This window comes from Cetorhinus maximus, chromosome 8, assembly GCF_964194155.1.
Source record: "Cetorhinus maximus chromosome 8, sCetMax3.hap1.1, whole genome shotgun sequence".
Classification (NCBI taxonomy): domain Eukaryota; kingdom Metazoa; phylum Chordata; class Chondrichthyes; order Lamniformes; family Cetorhinidae; genus Cetorhinus; species Cetorhinus maximus.
The window spans coordinates 37210687-37235432 of NC_135886.1; the positions used below are offsets into that span (position 1 = coordinate 37210687).

Genomic DNA, 24746 nt, shown 5'->3' on the forward strand with positions numbered 1-24746 from the left:
AATTTCATTGTGCATAGCTTAAAAGAGCGTCAAGTGTTGCACCACAAAGTGAATGTTGCACATTAAACTGTCACAAATGTCTATAGACCAACAAAAAACATTGAGGTTAAGTAATTAAGTGATACCAATGGCTGAAGTATCCCAATGGCAAAATGCAAAAACAATTAAAAACGTTGTGAATAAGTATAAAAAGTTACCAATCATCAACTGAGTTGTCATTTTTTTAAAAAATGAAAGAGCACATTTCTTTCAAACCCAGCTACCTGCATCCACCAATTATCATAAAATTAAAGCAAAATACTTTGGATGCTGGAAATCTGAAATAAAAACAGAAAATGCTGGAAAAAACTCTGCAGGTCTGGCAGCATCTGTGGAGAAAGAAACAGAGTTAACGTTTAGAGTCTGTATGACCCTTCAGAGCTAAATGGATAGCTTTCAGCTATCATCAAATTAACTTATCAAATTACGTAATTAATTCTTTTCAAGCTATTTTTGGGTGTCAACTTCCCTTCCTCAATCAGATCCATTCAGCAAAAATGTTTATTGGAAATTACATAGAAAATAGTACAATTCTGAAAAAAAACCCACTAAACTTATTCAAAGTTTGTTGTTTAATGCAAATTATAGCTCAAGAAGACGTATCCCGCTGCAACCTGGAATGAGTCTTTTGCTTCAGCTGCAGAGTTGGAGGCCTTCCCTGAGCCTTGGATGCTGGGAAAATACAATTCTTCTTCATGCATAAGGAAGCACAGTTAAAGCAATTGTGAAGAATGATGGTTGGACAAAGAACCATTAAGAACAAAGGGAATGGTTTTTGAATATGGGGTCGGGAACTTGACACCCAGATCATTTCAGGGCCCCGACCCTGCAGCACATTTGAGTCATTAATGAGGCTCTATTTTAATATGCAAAGCCCCTAATTAGCCGGATGTGTGCCCGGTGCCCGATCAGTGGAACCAGGCACTGCCTGGAGGGAGCAAGTAGCTTCAGAATATGCTTAAAGGCAGACTGCAGCCATGACTGGGATTGCTGTTGTCTTGCAGATTGGAGCAGACAGGAGAACAGAGCCTCACAGTACATGCAAGTGGCCAAATGGTTACTCACAAGATACTTGGCCCACTGTGCTCAAGCGATGGCAACTTTGTGCCACCAATTGAGCGCATTAGTTTTCTCATTAAATATTTTAATTAAGCAGCAAAATCACAGGACACCCCACAATGCTGCCTACAAGCGTGCACTAAGATGTCCTAGACTGTTCAATCTTCCTGTCTATGGCTTTGAAGCTTTCCTCCTGGCCCTCCAACCCATTAACAAGCAGCCAGTTAATTGGAGGCATGAAGGTTGCTCTCTACCTGCTCTCACTTTGAAAATTGTAGCCTGTTCCAGCGATGTCAGAAGACTGATACACCATCCAAGAGCACTATTTTCAAACCGTGCCCGAACCTGATTGGTGCGACCAGTCCCCAGGCGAGGTCCCCTAATTTGTTATAATCCCGGACCAGATACCTCAATTTTTATGCCCCCGGGTGAGGAGGGATGAACTGGCTCCCCTTCTTTATTCAACCCCCACGGTTGATCACAACGAGGTTAATTTAAAAAGGATCCTTTCCCTCGTGTATACCTTTCCCCAGTCCAAATGTATTTATGTTTTAGAAGGAGCCAATTTAACCAGACTTTCTTGGGTCAAAGAAAGAGTCAGTTTAATAGTTACTAAAAACCCAAGGGAAAAATATAATAACGCAACACACATATACACAGATTAGAAATGGGAAGTTGAGTCTGAACATAAAGTTAAAAAAGAAATATGAATCAGTCTTTGGCTTGTCCATGAGGAGTAGATGATCAAATGTTGTGGCCGTGAAGCTGGGTGATTCTGGTGGAGCTAACTTTGGCAGTTGAGCTAACACTAGCACCAGACAGAAGACCAGACTAAATAGAACAGAACACCAGGCTAGCATGCAGACCAGGGTTGCAGCTGGTTTTTTCCCCTTTTCTTGTGTATTCCTGGAAGGGAAAAAATAAACATGCCTTTTGCCCAGAATCTGCTTTCTTCCAAATCAGATCATGTCCAAATTCTGGGATCTAACTCAACAGGAGATGGTTTCCTCTGAGATGGTAATCAGTTTCTATTATCTCTGCAACCACAGGAGATTTCAGTTTAGTGTTTGTATTGCATCTCTTCTTTGAATTGTCTCTGACTGAAGTGGGCCTTGACACCTTTTTAGCTGCAACAGTCCATTCTCTCTGGATTAGTTGGTCAAGTACAACCCACATAGAAATTCTCCAGCAAGTGGTTGCTTTACAGTCTCAGCCAGCTTTTGCTTGTATGGCCTTTTATAAAAAAAATGCATGCCTTCCTTTAAAAAGTTCAGTATACCCATATGTGATTTGGGGCTATGATCCGCTGTCATGATATTGACCTTGCCCCCATCGGTGCTTGAAAATTCAGTCTAAAATGTTTCTGTCTGGTTTATACTCTTTAGGTTATTCAGTAAAAATGATGAGATTTGAGTATTGGTGCGATGAACTTTTTTGTATCACTGATTAGTAATTACATCGCCGCTGGAGAGGATGGATATCAGGTGTAAAAACAAAAAACTACTGCGGATGCTGGAAATCCAAAACAAAAACAGAATTACCTGGAAAAACTCAGCAGGTCTGGCAGCATCGGTGGAGAAGAAAAGAGTTGACGTTTCGAGTCCACATGACCCTTCAACAGAACTTACAACAACTCTGTTGAAGGGTCATGTGGACTCGAAACGTCGACTCTTTTCTTCTCCACCGATGCTGCCAGACCTACTGAGTTTTTCCAGGTAATTCTGTTTTTGCTATGGATATCAAGTGTTCTGTTACTGAGTTTGAACACTGCAGCCAGCCCCAGTCAGTCCTAGAACACGTCAAATGACCTCTCATTGAAGTTGCTGGTTGCTCGAGCATAATGGTGGGGAACATTTGCCTACGCAGTCTTACACCAAAATCAGCTTTAGCACATACATAGACCAATTGTGGACAGCAAAGGAGGGGAAAGTACATTTTTAAATCATCAATTACAAAAAAAAGGAAAGCATTCAAGATGCATAAAGAAAGGATAGCATAGGAACAGGGGTAGGCCATTTTGTTTCTCAAGCCTATTTCAACATTTAGTGAAATCATGGCCAGGATTTTCCACGCCCAATTGTGATGGGCGTGTTCAGTGGCAAGATTGGAGAATCTCATGAGAAGGCCCTAGGCACGTTTCCCAGCAACGTGTATCCAGGAAGCGATGTGAATCCAGGAAGCGAATGTCCCGTCCCATCCCCAACACCGTCAAACGTTGGGAACTTCATTTGAATATATTTGCATCTCATTATTGTGGCTGCACATTGGAATCACCTATTCCCCCTACCCCCCCCGATATCAAACTTAAAAACTTAAAGCCCACGTCGGCCTGATTTACAATTGCCTGTAAAAGGTGTGGACCTGGAAACCAGATCTTCGAGGGGAGCTCTGAGGTGAATGCACTCAACTTTGCACAGCGCTTGCGATGATCCCAATGCAAGGAAGCAGCTCCGTGGATTTGGTGGGGAGTCACGGGCAGGTCTCCACAGCAGCTTCCCCGTGGCTGGTTTGTGGTGCTGGGGCAAGGGTGACAGTGCCGGGGGGGAAGGGAATCTCGGGGCAAGGGTTACAGCGCATGGGGGGAAGAGGGGGAGAAGGGAACCTCAGGGCAAGGGCTGCATTGCAGGGGGGTAGGGGGAGAAGGGAACCTCATGGCGGGGCGACAGTGCCAGGGAGAAGGGAAACTCGGGGCAAGGACTGCAGTGCAAGGAGGGAGTGGTAGGGGGTGGGGGGGCTGGGTTCATGGCAGCGCAGACTGAAGTTTGAACGCAAACACATGCTGGGGATGGAGGGAAAGAAAACGGCCAAGAAAGTGCCAAAATATGTCAAAGATGAGCACTCCTCCGCAGCTGAGAGTGTTTAGCATGAGCTCAATTGACATGCCTGGAGTCAGGCTAGTCAAGCAGCTGTGCCTACTCAAGCAGCTCCAATTCTTCACAGTGCAAGTGATTGCTCCTCTACTGTTAACCCCTCACGTGCACACTTCAAACGCGAAAGAGTGCTATGGTGCTGCCGAACCACTGGGCAACTGGGCAAGCCTGAGGTTCCGGTTGGGAAAGGTGGCCATGGAAAACTGATGGAGGGGTGCACTGCTACTCCCTTGCATTATGTTTAAGTTGACGTTGAAAAATCACTCTCATGTTCCAAGCAAACCGCAAAGCCTTGGAGTCCAGGTTAGGACAATGCCTGCGTCTGAGATGAGAGTTCAGGATGCAGTCGAGTGGCCAAAGCTGCCCCCACTCGGTCATGTGGTGTGAGGCAGTGCTGGGTGTGGGCATGGTGAGCCATCATATGCACTAAACTCTGGGCATCTATGTGATGGCCTGGACTCTCTGCCATGCATTAAGGGGCCTTGAGAGGCAGCCGCAGGCGATGACTTGACCAAGAGTGGCCCTTGGAGACAATTGCTGACGCTTGCATCTCTCTCTTTAATACTGCAGTGAGGAGACCATCAGGAACTTGGAGTCTGGTGATCTCACTGCCTGCTTCATTGCTTCTAGGCAGGAGAGAAGAGGGAGAAGAATGAGACGGAGGTGCCTGGCTCACCAAAGGGAGGAGCAGAACCCTGAAGACCAAGGGGTGGCACAGTCTCCTCCACACACACAGCATGAACCCCACAGAGCCGTAATTTGTAGGCACATTTCTGGACCCATAGTGGCTTGCTGTGTGCTATACAACCTAGCAATGCAATGGGGGAAGGACCTGGATGATGAGGAGATGCAAGAGCTGCACATCTCCCACAATGAGGAAGAAGTCAAAGGGGATTAGGGTGATGAGGTCCTGGAAGGTGAGGGTGAAGGCGATGACACCATTGAACTGGCTAGACGAGGCAGGTGTACTCATAAGGCCCCCAGTGCCACAAGATTCCAGGAGGATGACGACGAGATGCAGTGAGGACACTCCTGAGATCTTCACATTGCATCTGGGAACGTCTGACACCTGTCTGGCTGAGGGCACTGCACGTTCACTCTGTGAGGAGGCTCATAGCTGCTGAGAAACAGCAGGCACATGGACTTTAAGACAATATCCTTTGTCAGGCTTCATTACATGTTCCCTTCAGCCCCACACCTTCACATGTCGGGATTGTTGCCGAGATGGGGTGACAGCCCTGCCTCCAAGGTGCTGACAGCACACAGAGAACATCATGGAACCCAGTGATGTTAGGGTACAAGATTCTTGCAGCAAACACAAGCCACATGGAGGAGCAGGTATCACTAATCTGGACAGTGACTTTGAAGCCGGACAATCACTGTGCTCAAAAGGTTACACTTTGTACAGGGGAGAGGCCCTGGACTGCGACATCAGCCTTAATTTTGTGCAGGAAGCAAGGTTTCACATCTGATTGACACAATCACTGCTCATCATAATAAGGGGCCATAGACAAAGAGGCAGCCATGGGAGTGTCCTTACAATGGTCAACATTAAGTACAAGTGATTAACACCCATGCCCACAATTATGCAACTACATCTTCTTGACCTTTCTAACCCTGCCATTAAGTCTTAGTACTCTCCCGACATCCACGGTGGAAGTGGCCTGCTGACCGCTACGCTCTGTTGACTGTGGTGACCTTGGTGGGCATCCTCTGGAGGCCTGCTTTTGGGGCCCTGCTGTGTGGCAGTGGCACCCTCCTCTGCCTGGGGAGCTGGAGCTGCTGGGGCCACAAGAAGAGGGGATTCAGATGGGCCGGAATCACCTGGGTAGATGGCACCTGCTGATCCTCCTCCTCTTGGGTGCCCGAGCACTTGGCTGACTCATTGAGAGGGAAGGGCCGCTGGAGTGAGCTCGATATGGCCCGCCACCGCCTCCCCGCCCTCGCGTTGACATTGATGGATGCCAGCATGTGTTTCAGCGATGGAGTGTATGTCCTGCAGCAGTGCAGGACTGATGTCCCGGACCAAGGCCTCCATGGTAGCCGCCATCCTACCAGAGTTGACTTCTGTGTTGGCATACCAGCGCTATCATCTCAGACTGAGGCAGGCAGACTCCTCCATTGTGTCATGCAAGTTGAGGAGTGCAGCGGACATCCCTTCCCAATGTTCCTGAGCTTGCCTTTGCAGCTCCTGCAACTGAAGTATGTCCAAGTCCAGAGGCTCCTCATCTGACTCAGAATCAGCAGATTTCTGGCTCCAGCAGTCCTCTGAGTACCAGCAACTTGGGAAGTCCCTGCCTCCGCCTGCTGTGGATCAGGCAGTGCAATATGCTCACCAGATTGTGACCCCCCCAGGCTACTCGAGAACTAGGTCCCACCGAGGTGTGTGTCTCTGCGATGGTGGAGGGTGTGGGTGAGTGCTGTGACGGGTCTTCAATTTTGGTGTTTGCAGATTCCTCTTCTGTGATGTCCTCGGGGCTGAAGTCGAGGCTCTGGCTCATGGACCCCCTCAGCTGCTTCCCAGATGTGCCTGTGAAAGCAAGGAGAGATAATTAGTGCATGACAGGGGACTGAAGAACAGACTTGTAATGTGGTTGTCTGATGGATGTTGCACTGCTGGATCCTCACTTGGTTGAACCCGCCGACCTCCCCTTCAGCACAGGAATGGTCCAGATCGTTGCTGGCCAGCTGGATGGCTCTATTTCCAAAGTCTGTAATGACCTTGATGTCAGGCATTCCTCCACCAGTCTGTGACCTCTCCCTTTTGTGTGCCAACTTTTCCTGCATGAATACAGGTAGAGAGAGTGTAAGCAGGATGCCTGCCAGGCCAGTTGAAATAGATGCCTGGCATGTGTGGGTGGTGAGTGGTGTCATGGATGGGATGAGGACACGATCCACAAGGTAGATGAAGTTGCGTGAGAGAGTGAATGGTGATGTCCCTTGAACTGGCAGTGAGTGAGATCCCTGTGGGTGTGTGATGGGTTTGTGAGTGTGTGAGCTGAGAGTGATGAGAAGAGTGACTTACCCTGGCGGAACAGAGGAGATCATTCGTCCTCTTTTGGCACTGAGTGGCTGTCCTCTTTTTGAGGGCATTGGCGCTGACCACCACTGCCGCCACCTCTCATGCTGGATTTGTCACCTTGGATAAGGTTCTTCGCCCAGAGCGAGGGTAGAGTACATTGTGGCATCCAGTAGACCCTCAAGGGCGACATTGTTAAATTTGGGGGCAGCATATTTCCTCCCTTTGGCAGCCATCAGTTCCCAGCAGCTTCCTATCCCTTGAGTGCTAGGTCTGTGAAGGGACAGCTTTTAAATATGGTGCCCGGTTTCCTGAAGGCCTGAGGTGATGATGGGGCAGGGGAATCAGAAGCCGCACTGCTAGCAATCCGATGTAAAATCTGTGCCTCTCAATTTTTTAAACGAAGTGGCACACAATATGGCCACCATTGCCATCGGTGGGTCATGTGTCCACTTCCCTGCCCGATATCAGACATTTGCCAATTTCTGGGACAGTTCCGCCCCATGGCTCATATATGACCTTTGCCCAAAATTCCTTAGATTTCTGTTAACCAAAAGCATTATCAACCTTAGATTTAAAATTAACAATGGACCTAGCATTAACAGCCATTTCCAGAAGGAGTTCCAAACCTCTACCACCCCTTGCATGTAAAAGTGTTTCCTAACTTCACTCCTGCAGGAATTGTTCTCCTTTATCTACTCTATCGCTTCCCACTAATTCTCTTAAAAAACTGATGAAAGTACCCAATAACGTTATAAATTTAAGGAAATATAATCCTAGTTTGTGTAATCTCTCCTTGTAAATTAACCCTTGGAGTCTAGGTATCATTCTGGTATATCTGCACTGCACTCTCTCCAAGGCCAACAGATCCTTCCAAAGGTGTTGTACCCAGAACTGAATACAGTACTGCAGACATGCTTTAACTAGAGCTTTCTTTAGCTGAGGCATACATTCTATCCCCTTCCAGCCCTCTAAACTTAAAAGCCAGTATCCCATTAGCCATTTTATGTATTTTCCATGCCATTTTATTGATGTATGTACTTGGCCCCGTAAATCTCTTTGGACCTCCACTGCTTCCAGCTGTTCTCTCTCCTCAGGTTCTGGCCTTCCTTCAAATCTGCCATTATCACTGCACTGTTCAAAAAAACAACCCTTGACCTCTCTGATTTTTGTGAACCATCTCCCCACCTCCATTTCCCTCCCGAAGTCGTTGAGAGTGTTGTCACTTCCAAATTTGTGTCAATTTTTTCCTGGAACGCCATTTTTTTTTTACCCACTGCTGCCATGTTTGAATACCTCCAATATGGCTTATATCCCTGCCACAGAGCCAAAATGGCTCTTATCAAAGTCACAAAGAACATCCTATGTGACTCTGGCCTTCTGTCTGCACCCTTTGACACAGCTGGTTACACCATTCTTCTCCAATGTCACTCCATTATCATCCAGCTGGGTGTGACTATTCTCGCCTGGTTCCATTCTTATCTATCTAATCATAGCCAGAGCATGGCCATCAATGGCTTCTCTTCCCATTCCTGAATGGTTACCTCTGGTATTCCTCAAGGATCTATCCTTGGTCCCCTCCTATTTTAGATCTACGTGTTGCCCCTTGGCAACGTCATCTGATACGATGTCAGTTTCCATATGTACACTGTTGACATCCAGCTCTACCTGCCCACCACCTCCACTGTCTTTAAATTGTTAGACTGCTTACCCAACATGCAGAACGGTATGAGCAGAAATTTCTTCCAATTAAATATTGGGAAGACCAAAGCTATTGGCCTGAATTTTTCAGGCGGCGGGCGGGCTCAGCAGGAGCGGGAGCGGAGCTAATCGCCGCCTGCGATCGGCTCCACACTAACATTTTATGCGGGCGGGCCAATTAAGGCCTGCCCAGCGTAATACGTGAGCCGTAGTGCTCAGCGCTACCTGTGCAGGCGGGGGAAGGAGGGAGAGTCAAGGCCAGTGCTCCTGCGCGCATGCGCCGAAAGACCGCTTCAATCCCCCTGAGGCATGGAGCTGCCTCAGGGCGATTGAATCGATGTTCAAAAAATGAAATAAATAGTTGAAAAATTTATTTAAACATGTCCCCTCATGTGACGGGGCATGTTTTTATATTTAGGGAAAAAAAGCTTATTTATTTTATAAAAGCTTTAGGAAACCTCATTCCACTCGTGGATTAGGTTTCCTAAAAAACGGGAAGGCCGCTTGGTCTTTTCGCTTGCCCGCCAACCTCAAGGTTGGATGGGCAGCGTTACTAATGACATCAGTTACTTTCTTAACGACATTAATAGGCCGTTTACATATCGGTGGGTGCACAGCCAACTCTGGCGTGTCATTTTACGGCGTCATCAGCAGGATTGCACGATAATGTCGGGACGAACACGTCATTGCACGTCATTTTACGCATCACCGTGTCAGGCCTGTCCCCGCACACTGACTGCAAAATCCTGCCCATTGTCTTAGCTCCCTGCCACAAACTCCACTCCCTCAGCACTCATTCTTCCTTCTCCCTAGTAAATATCTGAGGCTGAACCAGGCTGTTTGCAACCTCAGTTTCATATTTGACCCCAAGAGAGCCTTCAACCACAAATCCACGCTGTCACTAGTGTCATGAAGCTACTAATTTATATATTATTGGAAAATATTTTTCTTTTAAAATAGAGGTTTAGTTTATGGGTGTGTCTTAATTGGATTAATGCCAGTTAGTCTGGGTGCTTTGATGTGTACTAGTTTTGAGATGTAAGAGAGTTTGGGTACACTTGCATTTTGTTGAATAGAGGATTCAAGAAGGGGAGTAAATTCTGTTACCTAGCTATCAGAGATCAAGCAATGCTTATATTACTAATAGAATTGGTACTATGAAAGGGGTTTTATTGTTAAAAGAGGTGGAGTTCAAAGGGGCTGGTGATACAATGAGAATTTACATTCAATGAGCTGTGCTGGGTATAACAGACAGCAGTTTTGTGTGTACAGGGCAGAGGCAATGTGAGATCAAAGCAGCTGTAAGCCTACAACTATATCCACAGGAAACAAAGTGAAGGGAACCTCATTTTGAGTTTGTAAGGTGAAAATGCTTTGCCTGGTGTCTGTTGAAAGTCTATGGATTGCTGTTACCTTAATGGAGATTAGTCTGGGAATTTGTTAAAAGTTATGATAGTAATAATTTGTAACCATGTGTATGTATTTAATGTGTTGTAACTTAATAAAACATTTCATTTAGTTTAATATAAAAAACCTCTTGAGAACTGATGGTCTGACTCCTGAATATCACTTAAATAACTCAGCTTTACCAACTGCTGGGTCATAACAGTGGGACTGCCTATTTCCACTCTGCACATCACCCATCTCCAGCCCCGCCTCAGCTTTTCTGCAGCTAAAACCCACATTCATGCCTCTGTTCCCTCTGGATCTGAATATTCTAATGCACTCCTGGCTGGCCTCCCACAATCTACTTTTATAAACTTGAGCTCATCCAAAACTCTGCTGCCCATGTCCTAACTTGTACCTAGTGCTATTCATCCGTCACCCCAGTGCTTGCTGACTCACATTGATTTCCCATTAAACAATGTATTGATGTTAAAATTCTCATCCTTGTTTTCCAACCCCTCCATTGCCTGCCCTGTGCTATCTCTAATCTCCTCCAGCCTTACAGCGGTCTGATATATTTGTGCTCCTCTCATTCTGGCCTCTTGATTTTCATTGCTTCACCATTGGTGGCTGTGCCTTAAGCTGCCTGGACCCTAAGCTCTTGAATTTCCTTCCTAAACCTCTCCATCTCTCTACCTTGCTTTCCTCCTTTGAGACTCTGCTTAAAATCTATCTCTTTGACCAAGTATTTGGTCACCTGCTCTAATATTTCCTTATGGCTCAGTATCATATTTTGTTTTATAATGCTTCTGTGATATTTTATCATGTTAAAGGTGCTATATAAATATAAGTTTTTTTGTTCTTGTTCACCATTTAGAAGGTACTCTATCATTTTAGGTCTGAAGTGGATAATCTCTGAAATCCATTTGTCACAGTTTTGCCCATTCACTTAATCTATTACTGATTTTTATCCTTCCATTTACATTACTTACCATGCCATTTATTTTAATATCATCAACAAAGTTGGATATGTGGATCTCTATCCCATTGTCTAAATCATCAATAAATAAGCTGAATAGTTGACATTCCAACAAAGGTCCCTGTGGGACGCCACTGGTCACATCTTGTCAATTAGACTACCTGCCCATTATCCCTCCTCTGTGGTTCCTGCCACTCTGCCAATTTCCTAACCAAGTCAATGATTCACTTTCCATTCTTCGAGCTTCAACATTGGCCAACACTTTCTTGTGAGGGGCTTTATTGAATGCCATCTGGAAGTTCATGCAAATAACATTCATAAACATTTCCCCAGCCACTCCTTTAATCATCTCTTCAAAAATTCCAGCAGGTTTGTTAGGCACGAACTACACTTTACAAAACCACACAGGCTCTCGATGATCAGCAGAAAGTTTTCAAGATGTTCAGTTACTCTAGCTTTAATTATAGACTCTAGCAATTTCTGGCAAATAGATATTGGGCTAACTAGCCTATAATTCCCTAGTTTCCCCCTGTCACCTTTCTTAAATAGTGGAGCGAGGTGCACAATTTTCCAAGCTAATGGAATGCTTCTCAAATCAAGGGAACTTGGCAGATACCCTAAATATAAAGTTCCCATCTACTTCCTTTAAATCCCTGAGATGGAAACCATCTGGTCCTATGACGTTGTTGCCCTTTAGTGTCATAATTTCCTTCATTGCTGTTGTAATGATTAAAAAGTTTTAATTTTAAGGAAGGGTAGTAAGAAGAAATATTAAATACTCTCATTAAATGAGGATGAGGTTTTAATGAGGGAAGAACAAAGTTCTTCTTCATCTATGGCAGAAAACATTGTATTACGTTTTCTTTCATCACTCATTTCTTTTTGTTAGCCAGCATCTTAGAGACTATCCTGAACAGTAAATAACAAAAGACATCATAGCCTGGTGAGAGTAATGAAGAACACTATTTTTCTACAATAATTTACTTACATTTCTTCTTCATTCTCTATTTTGTATTTGCAGGTAAAATTGAATCTAAAGTGCCAGACAAAGGAAAATTGGCTCTCAAAGGAACAAGTTTGCAAAGATCTTCATCTGATGCTAGTAGAGACAGAGTTGGAGAAACACGCAAACCTCCATCAGGTATTTCGAGACCTTCTACTGGTGGTTCTTTTGGCTATAAGAAGCCTACTACAGGCACGGCGACAGTGATGACAGCCAGTGGAAGCTCTCCTTCAGCAGGAAAAACTCAGAAATCTACAGGCATCCCTGTTAAACCAACAAACTCCAGGAAAACCAGCCTTGATGTTTCTCAAAACAACGATGGCTTTATGTCGTCAGGTGCGAGGACAGCCGTGCAGTACCGTAGCTTGCCACGCCCAGCCAAATCAAGTTCTGTTAGCATCACTGGTCGAGGAGGTGTAAATAGGCCTGTTAGCAGCAACATTGATCCAAGCCTCATTAGCAGCAAGCATGGAGGCATCCCTGTTTCTCGTCTGAAAGAACCCTCAAAAATTGGCATGGGGCGAGCAAATTCAGTACCAGTGAATCAAACTGATCGTGAGAAAGAGAAGGCAAAAGCAAAGGCAGTTGCTTCTGATACTGAATGCACAACTACATCAAGTTCTACAAAGACCACTTCAGCTCCAGAAAGTCATAGTAAGTTACAAGGAATGCGACAGCCAAGTTCCAAATTCTCAGAGATGTCATCTCCAACATCACAAAGGTAATCTGCAGGAATATTTAGATTTATGTACTTGGAATAAATTTTAATCATGTAATTCATATATTGCATGCTTTTACTTTTAGATATGATTTAATGTCGTTATGATTAGCTGTCATAATTTTCCTAGCCATTTGGTTACCTGTTTTTTAAATACTGGAAGGTGAGCTTAATTTCCAATTAGTATTGCAGTTAAAAATGATTCTCATTCTTGGTTTGAATGGTTTCTTGCCTTTAGCTCCGATGGCACTTGTCTTGTCCTCTACCCACCATCTGGTTCAAAGGTATTTCTCCAAGGCCTCATACGGTTGCCAGGCTACGCTTCTTTAGAAACGCTTTACTGCATTTTCCAGTAAACTCCATTTTGTACCACAGACAAGGAACAAAATGTCAATAGAAGGATCAGTCAAGTGAACAACCAAGCCATCAATTAGTTAATTAATAGTTTGGTAGATTGTGAGTCTAATTATTTTTGTATTATTGAAACGAGGCACATTGAAAATGAGGCATTCATTGCAATCGTGATTGTTTATTACAAGAAACCAAGCCTATACATCTTCAAAAGAACAATACAATACTTCTGATAAGCTCTGGTTTTTAATGATTTTCTCCTAAGACTTCTGTAACAGTGACCACCACATGTCAACAATAATTTCATGACTGGAACTTTCTACACCTGATATCATTGACTACATGCACTTTCTTCCTTATAGCATTCTTAAAGTTTTCAATTTGATCAGGTTTGAATAATGAAGGGAATTTCGGACTCACTAATGTTGGCACTGTGAACCCATTGTAGTTAAATGATCAAAACAAGTGAATTCTGATAAAAGCAAAAAGCGGATGCTGGAAATCTGAAACAAAAACAAAAATAGCTGGAAAAACTCAGCAGTTCTGACAGCACCTGTGGAGAGGAACACAGTTAATGTTTCGAGTCCGCATGAATCTTCATCAGAACTAAGGAAATCTTTTGTGGTTTGAATTATAGGTGAATTTAGCCTGCTGTGGTTCTCCCCAACAACTTGTGTTAGAAGCGTATTTCTGTCCATGTGGAGCAGTTTTTTTTTTCATTCCCTTCCACAATGCAAGTTTCCTCTGTGGTACTTTTTAGAAATATATTCTTCTGATGCTAGAATTTGAATTTCAACATGAGAGTTTCCCACAAAGATCTGCTGAACCAAAAGACTCATTCTGGCAGCTTGAGATCCAGCTGCTTAAGCTGATACAACATCCATAATATGTACAAATTGGCGGAGCTGATGCCATGCACGCACTATTGTTCCAAGCTTTTAAGTAGGCTAACAAGCAGTTAACTAAGGGATTGCTAGACGCTGCTTAAAAATGATGCAGAACACTTTGTGTAAGTTACAATTCTGTGGAGCTAAGAGGAGCAGAAGTGCATCTCCATAGTCCACAAAAATACATCAGTCTGCTGCCATCCCAGGTTCATCCACTTTCGCATTGCTTCACCATGAACGATTTACTTCAACATTCATCTATAAAATCCAGCACAGTTACGTACTTCAGTATTTATGAGTTAATTTTGAATTCTGCTGAAATATTCAAGTTGTGATTTTAAGGAGGATCACTGAATTTCTGACATGTAATTTAACATGAATTATGTATGGACATTGCTGGCTCGCAAACCAAATTTCTAATTGGGCTGGATTTCAGGGGATGGTTGGGGGGGTGGGGGGGGGGGGGGGGGCGGAAGCATATTGCTCATCCTTCCAGTTACAAGAGTTGGTCAGCATCCGACTCACCTGAAAGAAGCCCACCCCGCAGCCATAACGTGCCACCGACAGGCTAAATTAGCGGAGAAAGGGACTTCATAGAATCACAGAATTGTTACCGTGCAGAAGGAGGCCAAGTGGCCCACCATGTCTGCACCAGCTCTCTAAATAAGCAATTCCCTGAGTGCCAACTCCCGCCTTCTCCCCGTAAACCTGCATATTCTTCTTTTTCAAAAAACAGCCTAATTCCCTTTAGAATGTTTTGACTGAACCTTGTTCCAGCATACTTTCAGGCAGTGCATTCCAGACCTTAAACACTCTCTCCATGGAAAAGCTTTTCCTCGTCATTTTTGCTTCTTTTGCCAATTATTTTAAATCCATGCCCCCTCGTTCTCAATCCATTCACGAGTGGGAACAGTTTCCCCCCATCTTCTCCGCCGATGCTGCCAGACCTGCTGAGTTTTTCCAGGTAATTCTGTTTTTGTTTTGGATTTCCAGCATCCGCAGTAGCTTTTAGCTTTTTGTTTTTATCTTCCCCCCATCTACTCTGTCCTGACCCCTCATTGTTTTGAATACCTCTATCAAATCTCCTCCCAGCCTTCTCATCTCCAAGGAAAACAGTCCCAACTTCTCCAACCTATCTTCATAACTGAAGTTCCTCGTCCCAGGAACCATTCTCATGAATCTTTTCCGCACTCTCTCCAATGCCTTCACATCATTCCTAAAGTGCGGCAAGCAGAACTGGACGCAATACTCCAGCTGAGGCCAAACTAGTGTCTTGTACAAGTTCAACATAACCTCCTTGCTCTTGTACTGTATGTCTTTATAAATGAAGCCTTGGATGTTCTATGCTTTATTAATTGCGCTCTCAACCCGTTCTGCCATCTTCAATGACTTATGCTCATATACGCTCAGGTCTCTCTACCCCGTGCCTATTATATGCCTTTGGTGACATGTGATACACTTCAAACTGTGATGTGTGTAGATTTATGGGCTAATAATGCATTCCATGCTGTTGAAAATTTGATAGGCCTAATTGAATTGGTTTTTTAGTAGAAATAATTATTGTACAATGCTGTTAATGTTGGAAGTTTAAAGTGGCCAGATTTCTGGCACAGAAAATTATGCTGTGTGTGAAGAGTATGAACGCTTAATGCAGTTGGCTGAAATCCCTCTCAACGCCATTTATTGCAGTTCTAAATAGTAGAGGAAGTAATTTCAGATTAATGTGTTAAATACAATGGTCTCTATATAAGTAAGTATACTTACTTAGTAGTAAGTGTTTGGCTTAGATTATTATGAGGTCAATTTTCATGGTTAGGTCAGATGAAGGGAAGCTTTTCCTAACATATTAGTGTGCTGAATAATTGAATCATAGAATGGTACAGCACAGAAGCCATTCGGCCTTTCAATAAGATCACCTCATTCTTCTAAAGAATGGCCCCAGCTTCTCCACTCTCTTCACATAACTGCCAGCCACGCCTGCTACCATTTTAGTAAATCTCCTCTGCACCGCTTCCATGGTCTTGACATCTTTCCTAAAGTGTGGTTTCCAGAATTGGACGCTACTCCAGCTGGGACCTAAATTGTGTTCTGTTGAAGAGTCATACGGATTCGAAACGTTAACTGTGTTCCTCTCCGCAGATGCTGCCAGACCTGCTGAGTTTTTCCAGGTATTTTTATTTTTGTTTTGGATTTCCAGCATCCGCAGTTTTTTGCTTTTATCTTTGTGTTTTATAAATGTTTAGAAAAATGTTCTCACTTTTGTACTTTAAGGGCAGTATTTAATGGAGGTGACGGGGGCCTCACCTGCTGGCTGGAGAGCTGGCAAAAGTCACGCGTTGCCTCTTTGCAGGACAACCTGTGGCATTGAGTGCCAATCAGGCATTTAATTGGACAGCAGCAGGCCTTCCCCAGGATCAAAGACCCTGGGGGCAGAAGTCTCACCCGCTGAGAGTTGCCAGCCAATCAACCAGCAGCTCTTTGACAGATTTGCAGCGTCACTGGGGAGGAGGTGGCAGCTGCCGTTACTACACCCACCCAAGGCCCAGGATCACCATGGAGTCGGGCACAGATGAGTGAAGGCGGGAGGGCAATCACAGGGTGGGGGCCCTGGGGTGGGGAGTCAGAGGAGTCAGCAGCAAGGGCAGAGGGGTGTTTCTCAGCAGGCCCCTCCCTCTTACCAATGCTGGGACCCTCGATCAAGCACCGAGTGCCTGACAATGAGGGACCTACTGAAAGTCCACAAGGAAACACACCAGGGTTTTCTCAGGCTCCCTGCATTGTGAGCCACCCTTCATCAACTTCGCTGGGTGAATAGTATTAATTAATGCTCACATAAGAGCCTCAATTGGCAGAGGGGCGGAAAGGCTGTCCACGGGTCTTCCCGCCACTGACTTAATTGGTCAGTGTTGGGAAGGCGGTGAGATCGCCACCCGCCACCCTCCTGCCTGATTAACTGCTCCCCCCACCACAAACTCACCACGAGGGAGGGCATTAACTTCTGCCATACGTCTCTATTTATAAAGCCAAGGAAGTTGTTTGCTTTTTCAACAGACTTCTCAACTTGCCTTTGTCATGATGATAGGTGTGTGTGGATTTGAGTATTAGATATACAGTACTCAGATAAGATACTGTACACTGTAATACGTATGGGCTCACTTGACCTGGGCCAGGGTGGGTTGGGATGTTGAAGGTCAGATAGCACATGTTAGGGAGTTAGTCAGCATGACAGATTAAATGATAATGTTCTTGCGGTTAAATCTGTGACCTCAAGTGTTGTTGTTTCAGCCTAAAATTTGACAGTCCTGTTACCTTGAAAGCTTTATGTACCACACCCCCTTCGTCCCCTTTAAAATTGTACCATTTAGTTTATTTGTCCTCCTGAAGTCTGTTACTGTCTTCCTCAATTTTTACGACGTTTCCAAGTTTTGTACCATCTGTAAACTGAGAAATTATGCCTTGTATGCCCAAGGCAAGGTCATTAATATATTTCAAAAGGAACCGTGGCCCGAATATCAGCGTCTGGAGGATCCAACTGCACATTCGCCTCCAGTCTGGAAAACAACCATTCACCATTATTCACTATATCACCAAAAGCCACTGCTTCTATCCTTTAGCCAATTTTGTATCCGCACTGCCGCTGCCCCTTTAATTCCATGGGTTTCAATTTTGTTAACCTGTTTTTTTTATGTGGTATTTTGTCAAAGGCTTTTTTGAAAGTTAAAATAGAGAATGTAAAGCACGCTCTCCTCACCAATCCTTTCCATTGTTTCAGACTAAACTCATAGGCATTTGGAATTGTAAGGCCATTCTATTTAATATACATTTCAAATTAGCTTACATAAAGGATGCATCTACTAGGAGTTTAAAAATATTCAAGGCTGTATTTTATGGATCTGCAATATTTTTATTCAAGTAACCAAAGTCCAGAAAAGTGCCGCATAACTGTTGAATTGTATTTTCTGTGAAAAGTCTTAGGGCAGAATTTTATGGCTGATGTGCGGGTGGTGGTGCCCGCACGTCAGTGCTTAAAATGTCGCGCAAGCGACCCGACGTCAGCACGTGGCATCGTGATATTTAGCTGGGTGGGCGCGCTATGAAGCACGATGCGCGCCCACCATTAATTAAAGGCCTTGTTAAGGCCCTTAACTCGGCAATCGACGCCGATTTTGAGGAGCCCGTGCGATCTTCAGCTCGGCGCACGGGCCCAACGGGCAGGCGGGTAACTGACTTTTTAACAAACCTCATCCATGGGCGGGATATGTGGGCTCAGAGGAGTTGCTAATGTTTTTTCTGAAGTATTTAATGCAGAAAGTGTTTTAAACTTGCCTGTGTGTTTGTAGCAGTTCAGATCGATTTCCAATAGCTTTCTCTGTACTTTGAAGCTTCAGCTCAGCAGTCTGCAGACAGTAATCTTTCTCGGGCCTGCAGCTTTCCAGAGGCCTCCATTTAGCCTGGGTATGGGTTCTGATATCTCCACTGGAGGCAGCTCCTCTGAGGAGGAAGGGAGGGATAGAATAAGGAGGAGGCCAGGACTGGACAATCAACCTCCAGGGGAGCCACCTTTGGGAGGCCAGGCGCAGGGCCAAGAGGTTGTCCAAGGTGGAAGGGGCCGCAGAAGATGCCACTATCCTGCTGCCAGGGTATACAGGCGGCGAAGCAGCTACCTCAATATGACTGAGGTGCAGTGCCGAAGGAGGCTCTGTCTGTCAAGGGAAACAATTAACTATATCTGTCAGATGATTTGTCCTGAGATCTCCCCTGACTGTGTGGGTGGACACCCCATGCCAGCAGCTCTGAAGGACACAGTTGCCCTCCACTTCTATGCCTCTGGCTCCTTCCAGGGCTCGGTGGGTGATCTTTGCGGTGTCTCCCAATCAGCTGTCCACACTTGTGTCAAGCAGGTTACAGATGCTCTGTTCAGGCGTGCATTGACCTTCATCCATTTCCGCTGCGACCAGGCAAGTCAGACACAGCGAACCAGAGGCTTCGCGGCCATTGCTGGCTTCCCCCGTGTCCAGGGAGCTATAGACTGCACACATATGGCCGTCAAGGCGCCAGCAGGTGAGCCCGGTGCCTTTGTCAACAGGAAAGGCTTCCACTCCATGAACGTGCAGATAGTGTGTGATCACAGGATGCAGATTTTACAAGTCTGTGCAAGGTACCCAGGCAGCTCCCACGGCGCCTACATCCTCAGACACTCACACTCCCAGGTGCCGGGGCTCTTCAGTGCTCCGGCTCGACTGGATGGATGGCTGCTGGGTGACAAGGGCTATCCCCTCAGAAGGTGGCTCGTGAAGCCTCTCCGCCATCCAAGAACAGAAGCTGAGCAGCGGTACAATAGGAGCCAAGGCACCACAAGGGCTGTGGTGGAGAGAGCCATCGGTCTTCTCAAGATATGCTTCCGTTGCCTAGACTGCTCAGGAGGCACACTCCAGTACCCCCCAGATCGCGTCTCTCTGAAAGTGGTAGCATGCTGCACTCTGCATAATCTTGCGCTGGAAAGGGGGGATGCAGTTGACGATGACCTTGACGCACTGGATGAGGCTGCACATGATGAATCCAGCAGTGCCTCAGAGGATGAGGAAGCACAGGGCAATGATGAGGGGCAGCACGCTGACCCGCTACTACACCAAGGAGGCAGGGACACCCGGGACACTTTAATCCAACGAACCTTCAGCTAGCTCCACACACATGGATCAGCAGGACCAGCATTGCCTGGCACTTCCACACGTGGCACTTAGGTGCTACATCTTCCACCTCATCAGCTGCAAATAAGGGCTTAGTACAGAAACATCAATGTCCACTCACTCATGATATTTCTGTGAAACATACAAATGCAGCACAAAGGAAACACCCTCAGCCATGGTCAGAAAAGTGGACTTTATTCCCACCAAAATAAACCACAAACGTCGCTCTGACATACATAATGATATATTCCCTAATCTAGGGCCAACACAAGATCACCAGTGACAAACCCGTGGAGTGCCTAACGTGCCTTATGCTTAAGTTTGTGGGTGCTACATCTAGGTGCCGTCCCATCGCTCGGAGTGGCTTGTGAGTCGGCCTGCTGACTCTGCTGTCCTGTTGGCCTCGATGACCTTGTCGGACGTCCTCTGGCCCGTGGAGCCTGTGATGACCCCGCCTGGGAGGGAGTGGCCAGTTCCAGAACTGGCACCTCCCCAGTTGTCACAGCCTCAACGGATGCAACGGTCACTGGCAGAGGGGCAGAGGAGCGCTGCCCTCATCTGGATCGCCCTGAGAGGAGCTCGCAGCGACGACAGGCAGCTGCTGCGCCGATGTGAGGTCACATTGGACCTCCCTGCTCACCACAGATGGATGGGCACCGAGCGGCGACACTTGGTGCCCAGAACATCTCCCACTTTGGGAATGACCACCTGTGGCCATTAGCACTGTGAGGGCTTGCAGGTCAGAGCGTAACCCAATCAGAAGAGTCTCAATCCGCTGGAAGCCCCTCTCCATGAGAGTCGCCAATCGCTCCATGGAGGAAGCCTGAAGCTCTGTCCTGAGGTTCATGCCTTCACTGACACTCTGCCTGGACTCCTCCACCACAGAGACCAAGTGACGCACACCCTCATGCAACCCTGCCAGATGCTCCCGCGCACCCTGCTGCTTGTCCTGCAGCTGCTGCATTGGTGACATCTCCAGAGGCACATCATCAGTGCCGGACTCAGCATGTGCCTGGTCCCCTGCAGTCCTCTGGCTGCTGGCACCATTGGCACTCTCTGTCTGTGCCATCTCCTCCAGCAATTGTGAAGTGCCCTCTCCACTGTGCCCTGGGACACTAGCCGATGTCATAATCCTCACCGAAGTGTTTGTCGCTGCGCTGGTGCCTGGCTCGCTGAAATGATGTGACGCAAGTTGCAAGTGTTGGCCCGCAGGTGTGGAGGGGGGGACTCTGGACATGTTGCTGGCGGCCATGTGGTGGTGATGCTGAAATTAACAACAAGGACACTGCATCAGTTAGCATTCAGTCAGTAACACCTTTCATCCCTTTCCCCCCAGCCTCATAAGTCACTCACCCTTCAAGAAACTAAGGAGATGAACATAGGTGGGGTGGTAAATAGTCAAGAGGAGGCCCAAACATTACACGCGCATACAGACAGGCTGGTCAGATGGCCTAAGGAATGCCACATGGAATGTTATGTGGATAAGTGTTCGGTTAAGCATTTGGGCAAGACAAACAATGTACGGGAATACATGAGTAATGGTAGGACCGTGGGAAGTCATGATGATTACAGGGACCTTGCTGGGCAGACCCGTTAAGGTAGCAGAACAGGAACATAAGGTGTTTAACAATGTCGAAGCCAGACTTGCCTTTATTAGCCGAGGAATAGAATGTAGGAAAAGGGAGGTCGTGTTGCAAGTGCAGAAAACGCTGTTGAGGCCACATCTACACTTTGGCGTCCAGTTGTGACCTGTGCTCCACAGGAGGGATGGCATTGGAGTGGGGAGAGTGCAGAGGTTCCTGACCTGGATGCATGCTGGCCTGGAGAGTTGGAGTGATGAGGAAACATTGCAAACACTTGTGACATTTGCCGTGGAGCACAGGAGATTGACAGGTCACATTATTGACCTTCATACCGTTATGAGGGACATAGAACGGGTGGACAGAAGGCAACATTTCCCCTTGGCGGAGGGATGACTAACATGGTGGCATTTATTTAAGTTGCGTGCCATGAGGTTGACAGGTGAGGTGCTGAGGACCTTTTGGACAGAGTAATGTGGTACGCTGGCTGAAAGAGTGGTGGAGGTACAAACCCTCCTAAGATGCAGTAAGCCTTTGGATGTGCAGCAGCGATGCCATGGCATGTTAGGCCATGGGGATAGTGGTCACAAATGGGATAAGGTGACTTTGGAAGATGTTAGAGACGCGCATCCTCAACGGGCCGAGGGACCTTTGTGTATGACCCACACGTGTGACTGTATCAGTCTGTGAATGAGCAGTGTTGCTGCATTAACGATTGCAGAAATAATCAGTGCTTTGGATGGTGGGGAGACAGAGTGGATGGGACTGTGGGCCTCAAATACCTGGCCACTGCACCCCAGCCTCGCCGGCACCTGCCGCCCTGGCCACCTGCCTCCTCCCCAGCACCATGGCCTGCTCCTCATAAGTGGTCAGGCGCTGTAGCACGGCATGCCCCCACCAGTCTGCTGCTGCTCCCACATATTGCTCTCAGTTTTTGCCTGTAGAACAGAGAAGAGGATTTATTGGGGCTGATCGTTCATGTAGTCTGCACGCGCACGCCGCACCCCAACCACAGTGGCCCATCTGAGGCCTCCAGTGGCTCCTGTCCACACTACTGGTGATTAGTCACCAGAAGATAGTACGGCTGCTCCCAACCCCCTCCCCCAATGGACACCTTGGACACATTCGGCATCCATCACGTTGAATAACACACGGGTCTTAGCGCCCATGGCAAGGAGGCGCAACTAGGTGCGGCGCCAAGGCCAGCAGATGGCTCTTGGCCATGACACCTTGAGGCTCCCCTTCCACCATCTCATCACCATCAATAAGACATGTTGGAGTTCTGAGTATGTGTCTAGCTGCCTCCCCTGCAGGTTGCCCCCACACTACTCAAATGCGACAAACACCAATATATGCTGCAGAGAGAACCCATCTTCTCCTCAACCACTAAGGCTGATGTAAGCGTGGTCACTATCTGTTTGCCCACCCAGCGTGCGCCAAATGCCCAATGCAGTAAGGACACTAAGACGTACGCAGGGGGGGCCTCAAAGGCTAAGGCTACCTGCTGGGTCAAATGGCCAAGGCTGACATGGTACTCGCCCTCCCAGAGCACAACAAATCATTGAAGCGTTTGCGGCACTGGGTTCCTGTGCACCGCACAGCATCATGAGAGCTAACAGCCTCCACCACCTCCTGCCACGCCTGCCTGGTCACGTGGGGGGCCCTCCTCCTCCCATCTTCTGGATACAAAATATCCCGATGGTTGCACACCTCTTCCAGGAGGGCAGCAAGGCAGGCATCGGAGAACCAAGGGGCACAGTGGCCCCCCCCGCTGGCCTATCCTGCAGCCTGCCCCCCTCCTCCTCCTCCTCTGCCCTCACCTCTTGTGCTGCCCGGTGACTGGCCATGGTCAACAGCCTAAAGGAGACTGCCTGGCTGCGCTTTATACAGATTGTCGGTTCCCCATTGGAACCAGCAGTCTGAACACGCCCGCCGCCGATTTAATTTTCCCGAACACAGGAGTCGGAACCCCGCTGGGCGGGCCTTAATTGGCCCGCCCGTTCAAAATGGCGGCGCGGCCCGTTTCGGCGGCGGGGATCGGCTCCCCGCCCGCCCGTCAAGGGCAAAATTCAGCCTTTAGTGTTTGAAAGGACAAACTTGATGTATAAGGCGATGTAAAAGGAAAATTCCTGTTTTCTGTTGCATTCCTTGAATAATACCTGATTTTCCTACAGAGTGCAGATTTTTCCTTGTGCTTCTTTGACACTTTTTTTGTATAAGATATCCAAGTACGAAGTAAAGTATGGAAACAATTAAACTGTTAAACTCATTTGCTCCAAGGTTTGCTTGTAAATGTACAAGGAAAAATAAGAAACAAATGGAAAGTATGCAGAAAAGGTAGTCTATAAACTGAACAAGAAAATAGAAAGCTTTAAAATATTTTTTGCCCACAAGGTTTAACACACTGATGAATTGAACAGCTTCCAGAAGTGAGTACATGGATTACTATGCACAATTAACTCTTGCCTGTTAGATGCAATGCAGACAGCACAGCATCTCCATGCTGCTCATCATGATTTCTGCATGCAGCCAGGGCTAAAGTCTGTGTTGATTGGCTGCACACATCAGCAGAGGGCTCAAAATCTGTACTTAAAGCTATCCTGCACCTCTTAAAGAGGAAGTGCACTGTGATTAGAATGAATACTCAGAATCCTGTGGGAGCAGAAGAATAGTTGAAGGTGAGAGAGTGCGGGCATCCAGGTTTTCAATTGCTGCACGGGTGGTCTTGGTGGACCAACAAATAACCTATAAGTAGTTGATAATCCGTTTAAATAGTGCTGGTGGGGGCAGGGGTGTGGGGAGGTCCTTCCTGGTATTTAATGTCCTTTCAGCTTATTGAGGTTAAGAGGGTGTCAGCTGGATCCTTGAGCTCTGAAATGAGAGTGCTGTCAGCATGAACATCCTGGTTGGCCTGCTGTGCCACCACTGATGCACTGTGGCAGCAGTGTGTGCTATATGCAAGATGCACGCAGCAAGTCACCAAGGCTCCTTCGACAGCGCCTTCAAAACCTGTGACCTCTACTCCTAGAAGGACAAGGACACATGAGAACATCACCACCTGTAAGATCCCCCCCACATGCCACACCACCCTGACTTGGAACTAGAACATTGTTCCTTCACTGCTGGGTCAAAATCCTGGAACTCCCTTCCTAACATCACTGTGGTAGTGCAGCAGTTCAAGAAGGTGGCTCACCACCACCTTCCCAAGGGCAATTAAGGATGGGCAGCAAATGCTGGCCTTACCAACAACACCCACATCCCATGAAAGGATTTTTTAAAAATGCCTGGCAGATAGTCACAGTGTGTGTGTTAATGCCTACACTGAGATGGCACCTGGCACACTGCATGGACATTGTGGAGCTTCAAGGACGCCCCACCTTTGGCACCAAAAAACTGCGTTACTGAGCCCAATTTCTTACCCTTTGCCTTTTTCTCTCAACTGTGCCAATCATTATTGCCCCTATGCT

The 24746-nt window shown here is 46.7% G+C and overlaps 1 protein-coding gene across 6 annotated transcripts in view; it reads left to right on the top strand.

The window, feature by feature from the left end:
* The window catches only part of LOC144683562 (neuron navigator 1-like), a 725427-nt gene that overhangs the window by 556283 nt on the left and 144398 nt on the right, over window positions 1–24746 (top strand). For all 6 annotated transcript variants that reach the window (XM_078546698.1, XM_078546702.1, XM_078546700.1 and 3 more), the window contains one exon: window positions 12075–12777. In XM_078546698.1, the coding sequence (XP_078402824.1) occupies window positions 12075–12777 (703 nt within the window). The remainder of the gene's footprint in view (window positions 1–12074; window positions 12778–24746) is intronic.